The sequence below is a fragment of the Bombus bifarius genome, unplaced genomic scaffold (genome assembly GCF_011952205.1).
Source record: "Bombus bifarius isolate JDL3187 unplaced genomic scaffold, Bbif_JDL3187 scf7180000008165, whole genome shotgun sequence".
In the NCBI taxonomy this organism is placed as follows: domain Eukaryota; kingdom Metazoa; phylum Arthropoda; class Insecta; order Hymenoptera; family Apidae; genus Bombus; species Bombus bifarius.
The window spans coordinates 301,638-319,262 of NW_022884487.1; the positions used below are offsets into that span (position 1 = coordinate 301,638).

Genomic DNA, 17,625 nt, shown 5'->3' on the forward strand with positions numbered 1-17,625 from the left:
CCATACATACCTCACCATCCAGCTGCCCCCCAAACACCGTCCTCCATGGGGGTTTCTCACTGAAATAGCCGAACTAACATGGCGGAACACGTACGACTCCAAATATTGATTCCCTCTTGGGATTTACCAGCGACTTGAATCGCTTCCAAGGATTCCACCATTTTCTTTCAAATTTCATAAAAGAAATTAAATACAATATGCCGATCTTTATTACGAAAAATTTCGAACTCGTGAAATATCTGGCTAATAATATACTCGAATTACATTATATTCGAATTTATATTATTATATTATTATTTATACTATTATTATATCGAATTTATATTCGAAGTACGAAATCCTTCAACATCTGATATGAGTAATCTCCTCTTTTCATTTTCTCGTTGTTAATTCTTTTCTTGCTGAATCCGAGGTATATAGCACTTTTCAATTTCTTCGTTACTATATTAATATACAGCGAATAATATGCATCGAGCTTTTTTTTATTATATCCATATACGATGAATAACTTAACAGGTAAGCGTCAGGTCGCATAATATACCTACGCAAGTTTGATTATTACGCGTGAAGTTCAAGATGGAACTTAAAAATGTCCAAGTCTCGCCAAGATTCATATAACTCTATCTAATCTCGCTAATAACGATATAAGTAAATATTGCGCGTCTGTCTTTTTATTATGGAAGGAAACTTAATAATTTTTGTATTTTATATGCTTGAGGAATAGGTGGTTCACGAAGGGTCCGTTCTCAATTCCGTATCCACTTTCGATGAAATTAGTCACGGTTGTTGCTACGCATCGAGCCAGTCGGATATTATTTTTTTCTCTCTTTGTGAGCGCTCGTGACGAATCGAAGCGGAAATTAATACAACACTGGGAATAAATTGCATTCGATCGTTCTCAATGCTTCTTGCTAATTTTATTGCGACGAAAAACTATGTACGGATAATATAAAAAACCGAGCGCCTATACTATATAAATGTACAATACAGAAATGAATATAACCATTGTATCAAGATAAACACGTTCGTCGTTCAGAATTAAAGATGACGTGATAGCTAAGTATTATGTAGTCTTTTATAAGATACGTTATACGTATTACCCATAGCAGCATGCTTCGTGCAAGTTTGCAGAACGTTGAACAAATTTACTGACGCGCGGATCATTTATTTTTTAATGAATCTTAAAATATTTATATATTTTTTTATACAAGTAAAATATTTATTTATATTGAAATAGAAGAAAAGAGTATATAGGTACGCGTATATAGTTAAATGCGCGCACACGCATGGCGGATGCGGCCATGCTTTCACGATCTCTTCCCCCTTGAGATTTCTGTCGTCCACGCACGAATACGCACTATGTACCGCCCGCGCACGTGGCAGATGTTCCATTTTACGTACTCACGCATGCGTTTTCCATGCTGTTTCCCCACCATTCGCGATTCTACTATCCCCATCCGATTTCACGTTCCCACCAATTGACCATCCGTTAATCCTTTAATTCCTATACAATTTATAATTATACCACGAATGACGATATATTTACAGCGAGTTGTTACGCTAATAAGATTTGTTTTTCTGTTATCGAGTATCAACACGAAGGAAATATCGTAATGTTATCAAACGTCCTTGCTATGGGACTTAAGATATTTAAGCAATACGTGTATCTTTCGCTGTATTCGTCGATCGTTCGAATAAATGTTAGGAATCAGGTATGTTGCGAACAAGATACAAAGTATTAAATTTCTATCAACTATAATGAATGAAACAAAGATTTTAGTACTAATGAAATATTGAAAATAATTTAATTATACTTACAGACACTTGTTGTTAGAAGCGTTTTAATTATCTGCATGTTACGTATATTATCGGTGAAGCAGTTATTATATTAATGAATCATGAAATTATCAGTTGTCACGGAAAAGGTATATCTTGGCGGCTGGAGACTATCTTCATACTTAGTCATATATCACATTATATTTTCATAGTACCGAATAATTGTATATTTTCAAATTATGTACCATTATTATTTCAGTTATATTATGCGTAGATATCTGTTCTTTCTTAATTTTATTTATATAAAAAAGCTTGGAACTATATAACTATATAACTTATATTTATATAAAACCTTATATATACATATCTGTTTGTATACAATAGCTATACATATAATAGGTAGCAGTACGTTTTGTAAAAGCATCGAGAAAGCAAGATCCATTCGCTGATCTCACTGCATAGTGATAAAATTCTAACAGCGATCTCACGAACCGTGGCTAGCGAAGCGAATCAATGGTCAGTGTCACTTCTTACAGCTTAATCAATGCCAACACGAAACTTACTGTTTTTTTGTAAATGAGGGAGGAAACGGTCATCATTTGAAAAAAAGAAAAAGAAAAATAAATTACATTATCTTGCAGACATAAATATCAGTATCCTTTTTCTGACCTCCAGATTAAAAAAAAAGATTTCATTTATCAATGTAGGTTAAAAGATATTTATGCGATTCTGCTTTATACACTATGGCAAAGCAATTAGAAAAGTAGGTAAATACGAATAAACCTTTATGTTGAGGTAAAATAATGAAATGAATATTACAATACAAATACCTGTTAATAACTATTTGTTGAAATCCTATTAACATGACACGAATAATAGGAAAAGAAGAATGTCTGCGTGTGTAGATTGATAAAATGACATTTTCTAATTTTTATGCCTTATTAGATCGCTTTCGTTCGATATTCAACCTCAACCTATCTTCGATTCCTTCCTCTATTCGATGAATTATTAAAGGCAGAGATAAGTCTGTAAGTATATTGAAGAAGGCGGGGTCGGTCACGTTCAACGCCTATTACAAAATTTCAATGCGGCAATTGAAAGTCAATACAAATGACAAAATAGAAATGTATGTACTACATATGTCCATTTTAATACACTATATACAGCCGATGTATGACATTAAGTATAATAGAATTATTCTTCGTCCCAATTGTTTGCTGCTTGTTCTACAAAGTTATTATTTAAACAGATTTATTTAATTTTGTACAGTCTATATGCTAAATAAATGATAATTGTATTTCAAATAATTATTCACGATAGATAGTGCAAATTAAGTTAGAAGCTTATTATATTTCGAAGGGACTTTAAATTACTATAGGCAGCTATACGTTCATTAAAGATAATACCAAATGCATGATAATTGCGGATGTTTATATAAATTCATATTTTTATGAACATACTTATACTATACTTAAAGAAGTGGTGCTTAAACTAATTTTTTTCGCTTGCTATATAATATAATATTGTAACGAATACTTTAGATCGAATTCTTGCTTACTACTTACTTTCTTTTCCTATTAAACAGATTCATTCTATAAATTTGTTCGCTTTAATACAAAACGTTTCGATCGAAATGTTAAATAAAAGCAATTCTTTTCTAAATTAAACATAGGACAAAGACAAGTAATCGAAGAACTAATAAGATAATCCTATCAAATAGGAAGATAATTCAATTCTCTGTCTCTTTTAAAAGTATCCTATTCATAATTGAATTTATTCAACGAAATTTTTCGACCGTCAATAACGTAACATCAAATAAACTAATATTTCAGAAATTATGTTCAAAACCACGAAATTAGAATTCGCTTGGCAATACGCTTCACGACATAAGTCCGGGCGAATTTTTAATCACGGCGGAACATTATCGATAACGTAAGAAAGAAAAATACATCGTGTCGATCGAAGGGGAACACTTTGCGGCGCACCCAAAGTCTTCGTGGCGAGACAATGCTATGATAATTTATTCCTCGGATATAAACTTTTTATAAGATCCGTCGTGTAATCCATCATGCTTCGTCAAATTGGTACAAGCGCCTTGTATGTCGACGGCATCATACAGCACCTTTTTATCCTCCTCTTTACCCCACCTCTTGATTCCCTTTTCACGAAAGCACTTGGTCCTCGTGCGTGAAGATCGCGATTCGCGCGGACCCATGTCTATGTAACCGCCAGGAAACGATTTGTAATAGTGTTAGGGATTACGTGTTGCGAATAAATTTACATGTAATCGTAAGAAGTCCCTTCGAATGCAACTCTATATCGAGCTACAACAATATCGTTTTGCAATTTCCCAGCGGTCAAGGTATTATGGCGCTTGATTATTCACCCAAGCTTCCCAGTGCACTGAACTTTTACCGTAGATATATCATCCGCAGTTTAATGAATTATTTGTTCATTAATCAGATAACGACCGGCTTTCGTTCCAAAGGCAACCGTTGCGTGTCATTTTTTCCATTTTTTCCCCGCTTTTTTTCCTTTTTCTTATTTCAAAGAGCAAGGCAGGTTCTCAGTAATAGGAACGAGAAGGGCCATGTTTGGAAATGAAGACTGCAGGAAGAACGCGATAAGTCGTATTTCCCATTTTTTTCAGAGGCTGGCTGCTTTAAAATTCAGTACGTTGTTAATTAATTGTAGCAAGGTAAATTAATCTTATTCGAGATAAGCTAAGTAATTCACCTTGTAATTTGGCAAATTCGGTTATGAACGATTCTTAAACGATCTATATTTGAAAACAGACTAGTTATTTAATTCTTTATTAGTAGCGTGACAAACATGCTTGATAGCTAGATGGCCATAATTTCTTACAAGAATATAACTTCTAGTCGTTAAGGAAAAAGAAGTCGGTTCAATTAATGCTAATATCCGCGATTGTGGCTATTATGATTCAGTCGTGTGTGTATTACCTTATTTCTGGAAGTTATTTTGTTATTTACTTTCTTAGTTCTTATACGTATAATACCTCCTCGCCGAGCCAAATAAACCTGCTAAAGGGTTATTCGAAGCGTTTTCTCGTTTTTGTTATTTTCTTTTGCTGAATCTGAAGTTACGCGGTATTTCCTCATTCCTTCGCTTTTACATCAAAGATTAATGAAGCTCCATAATACACAACGAGTTTGGTCATTGCATGCAAAATTCAAGATAGAATTTTAAGATGATGAATCTTAGATGACTCAAGTAATTCTACCTTACTCTGTGTTATCGAAATTATCCTTCAATTTCGCTTTGGGACTAAACACGTATCTTTTCACCATCTGCATAATATAAAGATATTGTCTTTCATACAATTAAAATATTACTAATATCAAAATACTGTTTGTCTCAAGAATTATATCTTTGGCTGGACGTAACAGGTTCTTCTCATTCTCAACTATTCTACGTAAAAATATTTCTTCCGAATCATATGGCGACATTAAAATCCAAATGTCGTTTACTCTATACGTTAAAATTATTTGGACATAGCTATGTCAGGTAAAATGTTAAGCGATAAAGATACTTTTTTTTTTCTCTCGAAAGGTCTGTATCTCGGTTGGAGCCCCGTTCGTTATTCTCTATTTTTCTCTTAGTAAATCTTAAAGAATAGCGACGCCCAAGGAATTTGTGCTTTCTTTTGTCGAGCGACTCATTAATCACACAATGCCGTACGTCGAGTCGATCGATCGACGACGAGATAGCCGCGTAATGAGCTCCGCTGCTCTTGTTAGTCTGGTCGGTGCTTTGTAAAACGAACTTATTATTGCGGAATCGAATTAATTTACTACACCAACGGCTCTGTGTCGTGCAACAAATAAGCAAACCGTAAATTGCGGTAAATTGTAACGGTCGCTCTTTAACTCTCGCTATTTTTCTCGTAAATGACAAAATAATTTATCATGCTGCAGCTCTGCATATTGTTTCGGAAATAATAAAAACGTAGAAGAGTCACGATGGTAATTATATCGTTTAATTTAAGAAACACTTTTATTTTTTGAAAACAATGAACACATACATATATATCAACGTATGGTAGAAAAATATTTTCCGTGTAATCTTGTTTCTCAGTATATTCGACTGCTGTTTAACGTAATGTTACACATTTGCATTCTCTCCCCACGGTGAAAAATAATTTTTAACGACGCGTGGATTAAAATCAAATCCCGCGTCGAATATTACCTATACAGCGTAAAAATGAAAGGCAACGAATCAATTTTCTTTTTCGTTTTCTTTTTCACATCTCCATGCACATACGATGGTTCAAAGTATTCAAACACTTACAGAAACTTTCTTACGATTCTATTACGTGTACGTGTAATGAGACACGACGATCATGACTATAATTGATCGAATTTGTAACGATTCTGAAGATATCTACAGAAATTACTGTATTTATCGCAAGAATATATTCTGCAGAGATCACGAAGATATTTAAAAAATCAAGTGCACATTATGTACCTACTCGCTAATCAGCGGGGCCACTTTTAACATTCGTTATACGTTTAAAACCGCTATTCACGCTGTGTATTAATTGTTTACTAAATAAACGTTACGTTAGCATCCTAGCGTAAGTATCCTGTAACTTTTATATACATTTGCCGATCCGTTGCAAATTTGACCAAAGCTACCCTGATCACGAAAGTCGTGTCTCGCAACTATACCACTGAAACCTCAAAACTTGTTTTTTATATAAAACATTCAATATAGACGTAAAACGTGTATACTAAATACTTCACGAGCCATTTGTGCAACCTATGTAAAATCAAATCGTCATATAGGGAAGTGCTTTCGAAGCATCCATCGATCAAATTTCTCGCTTTTCTTTTTCCCGAAAAACGGAGAACAAAAACGAGACTCGAACGAAACAAAAAAAAAAAAAAGAAGAAGAAGAAGAAGAAAACAGAAAAAAAGGAGGAAGAGAAATAAAGAACGAGGTTCGCGGATACGCCGACATTTTAAAAAGGTTTTAACGAGCGAACCTTCGTCAAGCGTCGATACGAAACACGACGTAGAGTGGATCGCGGTGGGCTAGGCGCACTCTCTGGTCGTCGCGACGTAAAGTAATTAAATGCAGAGAAGGGGAAACCGAGCGAATACGAAGGGCTGCTGAGGATGGTGGGGTTCGAAGGTAAGGGAGGGAAGAAGGCAGCGAGGGCGTTCCTGTAGCCACTCCCCGACTTCTCCACGAGACTTTACGAACTGGAACCTCTGGCTCTCTGAAATCTCTCACTCCCGCCGTACCTGGACAAAGTGTATCCTACCAGCCAGCCAAACGCTCAGCTTCGTGTTAGACGATCCTTCCTTCTCTGCATACGTTCATTCTTGATCTCGTACGAACGCGCAAAAGTGTCTCCACGAATTATTTTCGGTTGTCCGGCGACGTTCTTTTCACGCTGGTTGGCCACAGTCCTTCGGATTATGCAACAATTGCGCGAAAGAAATTCTCCTCGGTGAGCTCTCTATACACAGGAATGTACTTGCGCGAAATTTAACGCGACTATCAGTACGGGGAGGTAGCAACAATGGAATGAAATTCTTTTGTTTTCCTTTTTTTCCTTTGAGCTACGTTATAGAGGAAGAAGGTGATAAGTCACGTCGTTCATTTTTTAGAGGAAAGCAATTTAGAAGTTTCATGAGCGTTAAAATGAATTAAATGTATTTATAATCGGGTATCGAAATTGTGTTTGCTTTTGGGGCTAAATATGTATTTTTCTTACTCGTTTCGTTATATACTTATCAATCATGTTACTCGTTGGAATATAAAAATATGAATTGTATTAATAATTTTATTATTAATTAGGTATTGCATTTGCTTTTGTTGCAAAATTTCGTTGTGTATATTTTTCCACGATATTAACTATACATATATTAATATTACATGTACGAAATTCCTTCTGTTTTATTTGAGTTATCCGAGCGACATTGGAATCAACAACTTAACAGTATCGGTACTTACCATGACTTTTTCTGTAATATGGAATTGAGTAAGATAGAGCGCGCAATTTATATATTGAGACACAAATTGTTGGAATGTGACGTTATATAATCGTTCATATAAATTTTGTGTCACAAATAAAACTACTAATACGATTTCTACTTACGATTTTATAAGACAACGCTTATCGCAATTTATAGTTAGACCGCATAGTTGCCGATACACGTCATTTACGCTTTTCATAGCGTTAACATTCTTTTTTGCCTTCGTTTGCCGCCGTCACTACCGAATTATCTACCACTGACTAGTCGATATAAAAATGATTCGACTAAGGAAATAATCATCGAATAGACTACATTTAATCAACGCGTTTATGGTAATTAGATTCGCGAGAGGTGCGGCCAGGCGCGGTCGTGGCTCTTAACTGCAGCGAACCTTCAAATTGGCTTTTACAAATTGCAACGTTAATTTGACACGCTTTGAATAGAAGGAGCTACGCGAACTAGCTGTATATAATTGTCCCTGGTTTTTTACCGGCGTATTAGGACGTCTACGGTATACGGACGGTGTCTATCACCTTTGATTGACTCTTTAATTAGAGACTGATACGCAAAGCAAGCGTTCAAAGCAGCGCATAAACGTATTATGTAATCAAAATTATGAACACCTTTCATAGTGCTGCTGTGCTTGTTATACGGTTCTTTTGGATATATAAGTACCTATCTAGTTATTCTCGCATAGTTTGCACAAATGTCGCAATATTTCTTTTACAGGTAAAATTTCCAAATAAAAATTTGATACAAGTTTTATCTTAAGTTGTTTGATTGCACGATAAAACTAATTTGCACTTACCAGTTTCGAGATCGACGGTATAAGGAAGGCCTGCCCATGGATCATCTTGTGGCTCGTCATATTCCTTTCTGTCTTTCTGGAAATGAAACACCGAGGAAATGTTCCTAGCAGCTAACAATATATTCCGTTGAGCGAATAAAACCGGACTTAGTCACGAAACTAACTTTTTTCTTGTCTGCTTCAAGATACGATGACACCCAATCGAATCAATAGGAAGAACTCTTTGTTACTGAGAAATGTTTACGTAGCCAATTCCTCGTAAACAAGCCGCAATTAGCAATTATGTTGGGTTTAGATGTCGTTAAATAAACGGAGTAATAAATTAAGAAATTACCGTGATAAATATCTGACAAATCTAAGACGTCAAGTGTCAATTGATTTCTTAACAAATTAGCGATTAGCAAGCTTTTCACGTTTAGAAGACATCCAGTAAACTGAATTATTCATATTCGTTTTAAAAACGTTATTCATATTTAATTCCCACTGAATATTATTTACAACATTAACAACTTTGCGTCAATGTGATGTTTCATTTCTAACTTGTTTTCATTACTTTACAGTATTAACGTCGTTATATTCATCTTTTCAACGCGTCAAAAATTTCATCGCCACTTTTCTTATCATTTCTCCATCTATCTTATCTATTTATCCTTTACATTATCTTTTGTATTACTGTTAAAAATTCTTCTCAACTACCGACACTAGTCGCTCCATTGAAAAGAAAGTGACAGATTGTTCGTACATCGTAGCAAAAGCTCGCAATATCACGGATGAAGCCGTTTTCAAATTTGGATACGGCGGCCGACTTTCGGTGAAAACGCCATTCCGTTGATAATGAAAGGATCGAAAACGACGCCGCGTAACAATGGCTGAATTCACTCGGATGGCATTCGAGACCGTGAAGGTCGACGATCATAGAGACGTCATAATCAAGGGAACCTAACGGCAACGTGAAAAAGAAGCCGAGGGCGCTCATATGGCCGAGACCATAGGCTGGCCGTACCCCGTGTTATATACGGGCTGCAGTGAAATGAGTTTAATGAAAATAGCATTGTACTCGACCATTAATCATAGCGACTCTCTGATAGTAGCTATCCAACCACTGGCTTCTCTCTCTCTCTCTCTCTCTTCTCCCTTTCCTGGCCTCCAGCTTTTCATCCCCTTCTATCGTTGCCTCAGTCTCTTTTTCATTCAGTGTGATGTATCGTCGTTGAGTGGTGCGTTATACCAAGATCCGGGGTTATGAATACAAACTTCGATCAATCCTCTCTCCACCCTTCGATCGAACAACTCCCGCGAAATGAAACTAAGTGCATCGCAGTTACGCGCCATCAAGGATCCGCGTGCATTCTCGTGCTCACTGTTTCCTGTTTAGATTCGCAGCTAACTTTCCTCGCTTTAATTTTACTGTTAAACTTTTTCGACTTTAGAACTATATCGATATTGCTATATGTATAATCTAAACACGAGGATAATTTTGTTTTACCTAGTTTTGTATTTATGAGCTGTTCGCTAGACACGTTGATCAAGTACATTAATTGGAAAGCCGAAAGAAGAGATGATATTATTATATCGCAATCGTTACTTTTCAAATTTACCTTGCAATGAATGGAAGTATAAGTTAATTTGTTTTTACAGAATTGAATATTCATGGTGTATCTACGTAGGAAATGAAATTGAGAGATTGACAAAAAGTGGAGTTGATCAGTTTGGTTTCCGAGTTGATCATATATGTAATATCGCATGTTATATCAAATTGAATATTCACTTTTGCGTACACCAATCCTTCTGCTGATATGTCATTTAATTCAAAGGATAGCATTTGAGGCAATATATCGAAAATATGTAAACACAAAATAATTTCAGTTACCTAAATCGTTAGAATTGTTTGTTCCCATCTATATGCTCGTCATTGTATGTACCCATAATTTGTATTATACAGGGTGATTGGTAACTGGTGGTACAAGCGGAAAGGGGGTGATTCTACGCGAAAAAAGAAGTCGAAAATATAGAATAAAAAATTTTTTTTTAATCTTTTTTCTTTTTTTTTTAATTTTTCCATCGAGACAACGATCTACAGTGAGATCCGTTATAACGAGACGTGATAAAGTGCACGCGTACCGAGCGAAAATTCAAAGTCGATTTTCTCGAAAACAAAGCCTCAAACGAAAAATTTGTATTCTATATTTTCGACTTCTTTTTTCGCGTAGAATCACCCCCTTTCCGCTTGTACCACCAGTTACCAACCACCCTGTATATAATTATTCATTTGCAATCTAAAGAATTGCGATAGTAATTAGGATATGAAAGTAACTGGAAACCAAAGATCTAGCAATATAACTATACAATTTTTATATCTTATTATCTTTATCTTGTTTATTCGGAAAAGACGTGGCTCTTCTTCTCAACGACACGGTCGCCCGTATGACAATGGAGGTCCTGTCATCGTTATGAGTTTGCATCGTTCGCGCAGCTCTCAATTAAGATTTTCGAACTACTTAGAGTCTGCTTATTTCGGCCGTCACGAACGATCTGTCGGTTGAAAGCATAGCTAGAATCTGTATTGATCTCCGCGAATATGTACGAAATCAATGGGCCACCGTGACCGTCGAGCCAGCTATTGAAGTCGCCAGGTTGTTGCCAGTCACGGTTCTGCGAATAATTCGTAACCTGTCGTCTTTTCGAATTCGCAACACACCGATCCTGGCACCTTTTATCCTGGTTCTATTTTAAAAATGATAACTTCAGCTCTTGATTCGTTCGATTATTCTCACTGCCAACGAACATATAGACACGAAGTACGCGTAGAAAGAGAATAACAAATTGTTTTTAGTCCGACAAAGACTAAATACACGCGACTAATTATAAGAAGCACAATGAGATGTATAATACGTATGAAGCACCTCGTATGTTTCTTCGTCTACAACTATACCTATCTAACCCTGTACTGCAATAATTCAATTAATTAAAAAAAAAAAAAAGAAACAAGTGTTGCAAGCAAAACGTCAAGGATCCAGCAACGACTAAAATTCTAGCTCGTTACTTGTAATTTCTATCTATATTTCTATAACGATTTGAAAGACGAGAAAACTATAAATACGTAGTTGATTGAAACTATTCTTTGCCTGCGCAGAAGAAACAATTGTTCGAAAACAAAGTATGTACGTATGTGAATAATGAAACTATAGGTAGGTATGGATGGAAACAATTCCGAAATACAACATCACGGGATCGACCGCCATTTTCTCCCGAAAATTCATCCGACAGAAACAATCAGGGAAGAGAAGGAGGCCAAACCCACTTCGGTTCGCTGGGCGCGTTTTCAATTTCCAGGACCATCAATACGTCCCTCAGAATCCCCCTGCCATGCTGCTCCAATCTCTTTGGCCCTGCTCTCCCCTCTCTTTTTATCTTGCTCTCTCCTCTCTTTTTTTCTCGACTACGTCCCGCGACCAACCGGCTTTCTTCTCCCTCGCCCTAACCCTCATCTTCCTTTCCAGCTTGCTTTATCGATGCCGCCCCTCGACCAGAGGGATGCTGTACATCTATCATTTTAACAAACCCTCAGCGATTGCATCCCGCCAACAAATGAACGCCATCCGTTCCGATGTTTTTACGAATACATTTTAGCTGGCTCCTGTCGTTATGCAAAAGAAAGCGGGAAGCCATCATCGAGCATCGTTCGTATTTTCTTCTGATTATATCGAGAATTTAGCGATTCTTTAGGAACATAGGTGAGCGAAGTATATCGTAGTAAGCGTGAGAAAAATGGAGAAATGATTTGTTCAGTGGGAAGAAGGATAACAGAAACGAGTTCTCTTGTTTTTAGTGAAAATTCTTACTTTTGGTACTTACGTCGTTTGTCGGTTCAAACGCTTTAATCGTAGCAAGAGTTTGGAGTTTATATTGAAACTATCGATGATGGAATTACAAATTTCTGTAGGTAAAGAAATTGAAGAATAAAATTGACGAAATTGAAGAAAGAACGAAGAATACGTGGATAATATGGAAAGAAACGGGATTTAGGGGAAAAAATCACAGGAAAATGTCTTAAAATGCATTGTTATAAATCTGCAAAGTTCCTAAATAAATTTACTCAATTTTAAATAAGTTTCTATAGGAAGTTAAAAAAGGGTCTTCTAGGACTTTGAGTTTCCATTAGATCGAAAGAGATTATTTCCTTCGTATAAATGGAGCAAGTCGCTATAATCGAACCTGTCACCATTGCGAACGCAGATCGTTTGGAATTTCAGCCGAAGTCGTAAATTAAATATTCACGCCAGTCACTCCGAATGAGCGCCATTATTTTACGCTGGAACATAATACGCTGTACTCTTCGAGTATTCTCGTCCTATTAAATTGGAATCAACGATAAAAGATGATTTAATAGTCGCAGGCAAATTTAGATCGAAATTTTACCATTAATCTATTAGCATCCCGTTTCATATAAAAACAGACAAACCGTATACTCAATATTATTAACGAAATTACTAAAAAAAGAAAAAAAGAAGCATACCGTATATCTTCCAATCAATCGGGCACGAAAGTTTCCAAATTTCTCTGTTTCGAGAAACGTACAAGAATTCGATAAAAATCTTTCGAAGAACTTAAGTTCAGCGTTCGATAGAAACGAGGAAGATAGACTCGTATTTTTAAAGATATTCGCAGTTAAAACAATTTCAGGACTAAATATCGGGACAATGGCTGTCAATATACAGCGAAAGAAATTGGAGGAAGATGGGACAGAGGAGTGGACTGGCCTTTGTTCTCAGCTGTTCGCGAACCACACTTTGGATCGATGTGTCTGCTTTCGATCGGGATCGAGGATATTCCCCGTATTATTGGAGCCTCGAAGACGGCGGTCCCTTCACAAAGGTGGAACCCGTTGGAACAATACGATCTTCGAGGAGGAAGAGCCCGAAAGACGAAGCGAGTTAGATAGGGATTGGAGAGAGGAACGAAGGAACACCGACTTTACTACCGAAGGCCGTGAGAGCAAAAGAGAGAGTCAAAGTGGAAGAGTAAAGGAGACAAGAGACCGGAGAACGGAGAGAAGAGACGATCAGAGAGGAGAAGAGAAAAGAAGAGAAGAGAAAGAACGTCGAGAAGTCTGATGGGTTACCCGCCCAGAACGTCATGCAACGTCATTGTCGGTGACCACGGTATGGATGAGCTCTCGTTGGCTCGAATCTTCGTGGATACTTAAACGCTCTTCGTGCTCATCGACTGAAACGCGTCAGATGAAGGAAATCGACGTTGAAAAAAGTTGTGTCGTAGAATAGAAAGTGAATTAAATCAGTCGATCTGGAGTGAACTGCAGACACGATTTTAGATTCTTAAGGAAACTACGCATCGTTGAACAGGGCACAATAGAATCGTGATCGAATAAAATTCATTGAATCAAACCGCTGCAATCAATATAGGTACAATCATGCAGTCGTTCAGTCTTTGATTATTTTAAGTTTGCCGAACATATTTCCTTTTTTTTTTTTTTTTTAATAATAATAAACTCTAACTTGTATTTACCCCAAGATCGAGATTTATACTGTTATTTACTAGCTTGTGAAATTCATGATTCTGAATAAGATTACGAATTGCGCGAATAGATGGAACGTCTAACAAAATTGATAAGACGAAGAGGGAAAGACGAGGAGGCAAATCTGGAGGAAGGAGATAAAGTACAGTAGTTTCGAGATATTCTCACGTACAGGGAATTAGAGGGAAGAGACAAGACGAGAAGCCGACAGTTTGGGGTTCGAATTATCGACCGAGATCATATCCGAGTGCGCGTGGGATGGTTCCTCCTAGCCTAATCTCTTTGGTATCTATCGAACATAGCTTCTATGGGTTCTGCAGGATTATACCTTTTGACTGATCTATGTTTGACCGATTATCACGGTGGGAGTCCACATGCAGACACTTGATAAGAATTAGGAGACCTACAGGGAAGAAGGGCAGCTATACTTGCTAGTGATTCGCACGTTCTATAAGATAACTTATAGAACATAGTAAACAGTACAGATACGTTTGCAAACTTCAAATGAATAAAATAAATGAAAGAAATTCTCTTAAATTTTGTTCGAATATAATAGACGCAAGGTAGATTTATCTAACTAAATTTAACTAACTCAATGAGATATTTTCTAGACAAGGATTCGAGTAACGTTTGTACAAAACAGGACAGTCGGTCGAGAGATTGTAAAGAGATAGCCACCCCGAGTGCCGAATTCTTCTGTTAGTCCATCGAGTGGCGTCACTTTTGTTTGATGCCTCACCGTCGACTTCACGACGAATCGATACCGATCTATCGACACGGATCGCTTGCCTCTCATGGCCGTATCCACTCGAGTATTAATACGATCAAATCTTAACCTTTTTTCTTCTTTTCTTTCCCTGTCGTTTCCGATGAACAATCAAACTTCCGACTGGTGAACTGTTTCGAACTCGACGACTTAACGACGACGAACGTATTCCCACGAAATAGTTCCGACAAGCGAGAACGTACATCTAAATCATGACTTTCTATCGCTGATAATCGCAAGGAAGACACAAAAGACGGAAAGGCTGAACGCCAAGGCGAACTATCAGAAAAGATACACTACCGGACAAAAGTTTAAGTATCTGTGAAAGGTCCTTCAATTTTCCTACCGTTTAACTTACTAATTTTAATGCTTCTATTCTGTCAATGTTAACACGGCGATTCATATTATGCCATATCGTTTAACTTTACTTTCATCGGAGTCTCGACTTTTAACCCTTAAGCCGAAACTTTTAGCCGATGGTGTACGTTAGAAACGCGAATTTGAATGTCACACGAGAAAAGGCAAAATGTTAGGTTCTCTGTAATGTGAAAGTATACGAAACTCGATAAACAATATGTCATTAATTGCTAATTGCGGTCCGTAAACGGGAGAAAACGTGGCAGAGATCGAAGTCGAAATTAAGAATAAGAATATAGGTACTTATCGAAGACAGATCGGTAAGTTCGGTTGAGCACGTTATGACAAAGATAAGGGTAATGTTACGTACCTTTTCGTTAGTCCCATTGATCGCTTCCAGAGCTTTTAATTTCTCGATCTCATCGTCGGACTCCTTTTCCAACGTGGACGCCTTTTTCGTTGTTGTTGTTGGTGCTTCCACCAACGTAAATCCCAGATCCACGTCTTGCTTCCAGAGCACTTCGATTAAATCCATATCCTGAAACAATACGTAAGCGTTTGTGAAAAAGTGTTGGTAATTTAGATACATAAATTGAAAAAATGAAAAGAACTGTTACGTTGACACAAATTCATATTTTTATTAGATACAAATGTTTATTTTTACAAAAGTAATAAACGAAGCCTAAATAGAGGTTCGTTTCATCTAGTAAATATTGTAATATATGTTCCACTTCGGATATTTTACGTTTTTCTTCATATTAAATGTGTATTCTACAAATTTTTGCTTTTTAATAATTTGCCATAAGTTCGTGAACACCCGCTGTATATCAATATTCGTTAGATGTTATAATTAATAATGTACTGTTAGAAGCAGTGTAAAAAGTATAGATACGATAATTAATTTCAACGAAGATAACGTAGAACGTCGTTTATTAACTATTTTTTAACGAATAAAAAATATGTATACATTCTTACAAGTCAGCAGAATAATTTTCACAAAGAAAAAAGAAAGAAATGGCATATGTATAGTCTGTGAGAAAATATTAAGAGACATCTAAAAAATGAAAAAAATATATACGTGGAAGATATTCGTAAAATTGCAGTTTAATGAAGAAAATTAATAACTCCGATATATAGGAGAGGAAATTACTAAATTTAATTATTTTTATACTTAGTGAAGTTTTCTTTTGGTTTTACTATGGCTTGAAGCCGTCGTGATATTGAATTTATTAAATCGATGTGTACTCTAGCGGAAATGATTTTCCATTCTTCTAAAATAGTTCTTTCCCTATCATTTCTTGATGAAATACGTTGACTTCGTAATTTCCCATTTCAGGTGATCCCATATATTTTTAATAATGTTTATATCTGGGGATTGTAGAGGTGTTTCTGAGTGTTTTCAAGTATTATACAAGATCGATGCTCGTGTGTTAGTAGCATTATACTTTGGACGGTTATCATGCATCATAATGAAAGTGTCTTTCAAACTCATTTTCTTTTGATGCAGACTATTTTTTAAAATACCTATGGTCATATTTATATTTAATATTAATATTCATTATAATAGTAATAATATTTATTAATATAATATTATATATTTTTGTAAGTTGCTAGATGTTTATTGATATTTTCACAATAGGAATAGATATCGCAGTCTTTTCTTCTTGAAAATTATTCTGAAGACTTGTAAGAATACGTAAATATTTTGATTCGATTAAAACCTTGTTACCATACGATGTTTTACAATAATTCTGTTAAAGTTCAGTACTGTGCAAACACTTTTTACAGTGACTCTATACTTTTACAGGATAGAGAATTTATAATTTCTGAAAACTGCAGTATGTACCTACCTATGTATCTGAATTTAGATATTGAATTTCATACTGATTTAGTTTATTCTTCAATATCCGTAATAACCCATTTAAAAAGGATTAGATGTCACTTATCGTAAATTGCAAGAAAACTTTTGCAAATTGTAAATTGCAAATTGTAAGAATTCTATTCTACACTTCCAATTAAATTTTTCGCGTACTCGCACGACTAAAATAAGTATAATTGATGATTACATGTTTACGCGTAGCATAGTAATTAATAAGTACAAGGATTTCGTGGTAGCACAACAAGTTTTGCGTGCTCGCTTTATGTAAGTTAATAACGTTTCGATCGCGATCGAGTTGTTCGAAATCGAAATCACGATCCTGAAGATTCATTTTGTTGCGGGCCAAGATGTCCCTCGCAGGGAGTCCCATCGACGAGTGTGTACAAAAGTGCATGATTAATGACGGGCCGAGTATCGATGCATCTCGAAATGGAGGAGATCGAAAGGAGAAGAAAGAACCTGGGAAAAAGGACCAATCACATGACGGGGCACAA

The 17,625-nt window shown here is 36.1% G+C and overlaps 1 protein-coding gene across 7 annotated transcripts in view; it reads right to left on the bottom strand.

Moving 5' to 3' along the window:
* LOC117209109 (segmentation protein cap'n'collar) overlaps nt 1-17,625 on the bottom strand; it is a 111,918-nt gene that overhangs the window by 59,070 nt on the left and 35,223 nt on the right. For all 7 annotated transcript variants that reach the window (XM_033450755.1, XM_033450754.1, XM_033450756.1 and 4 more), the window contains 2 exons: nt 15,623-15,790; nt 8,594-8,669 (listed from right to left, as the gene is read on the bottom strand). In XM_033450755.1, the coding sequence (XP_033306646.1) occupies nt 8,594-8,669; nt 15,623-15,790 (244 nt within the window). The remainder of the gene's footprint in view (nt 1-8,593; nt 8,670-15,622; nt 15,791-17,625) is intronic.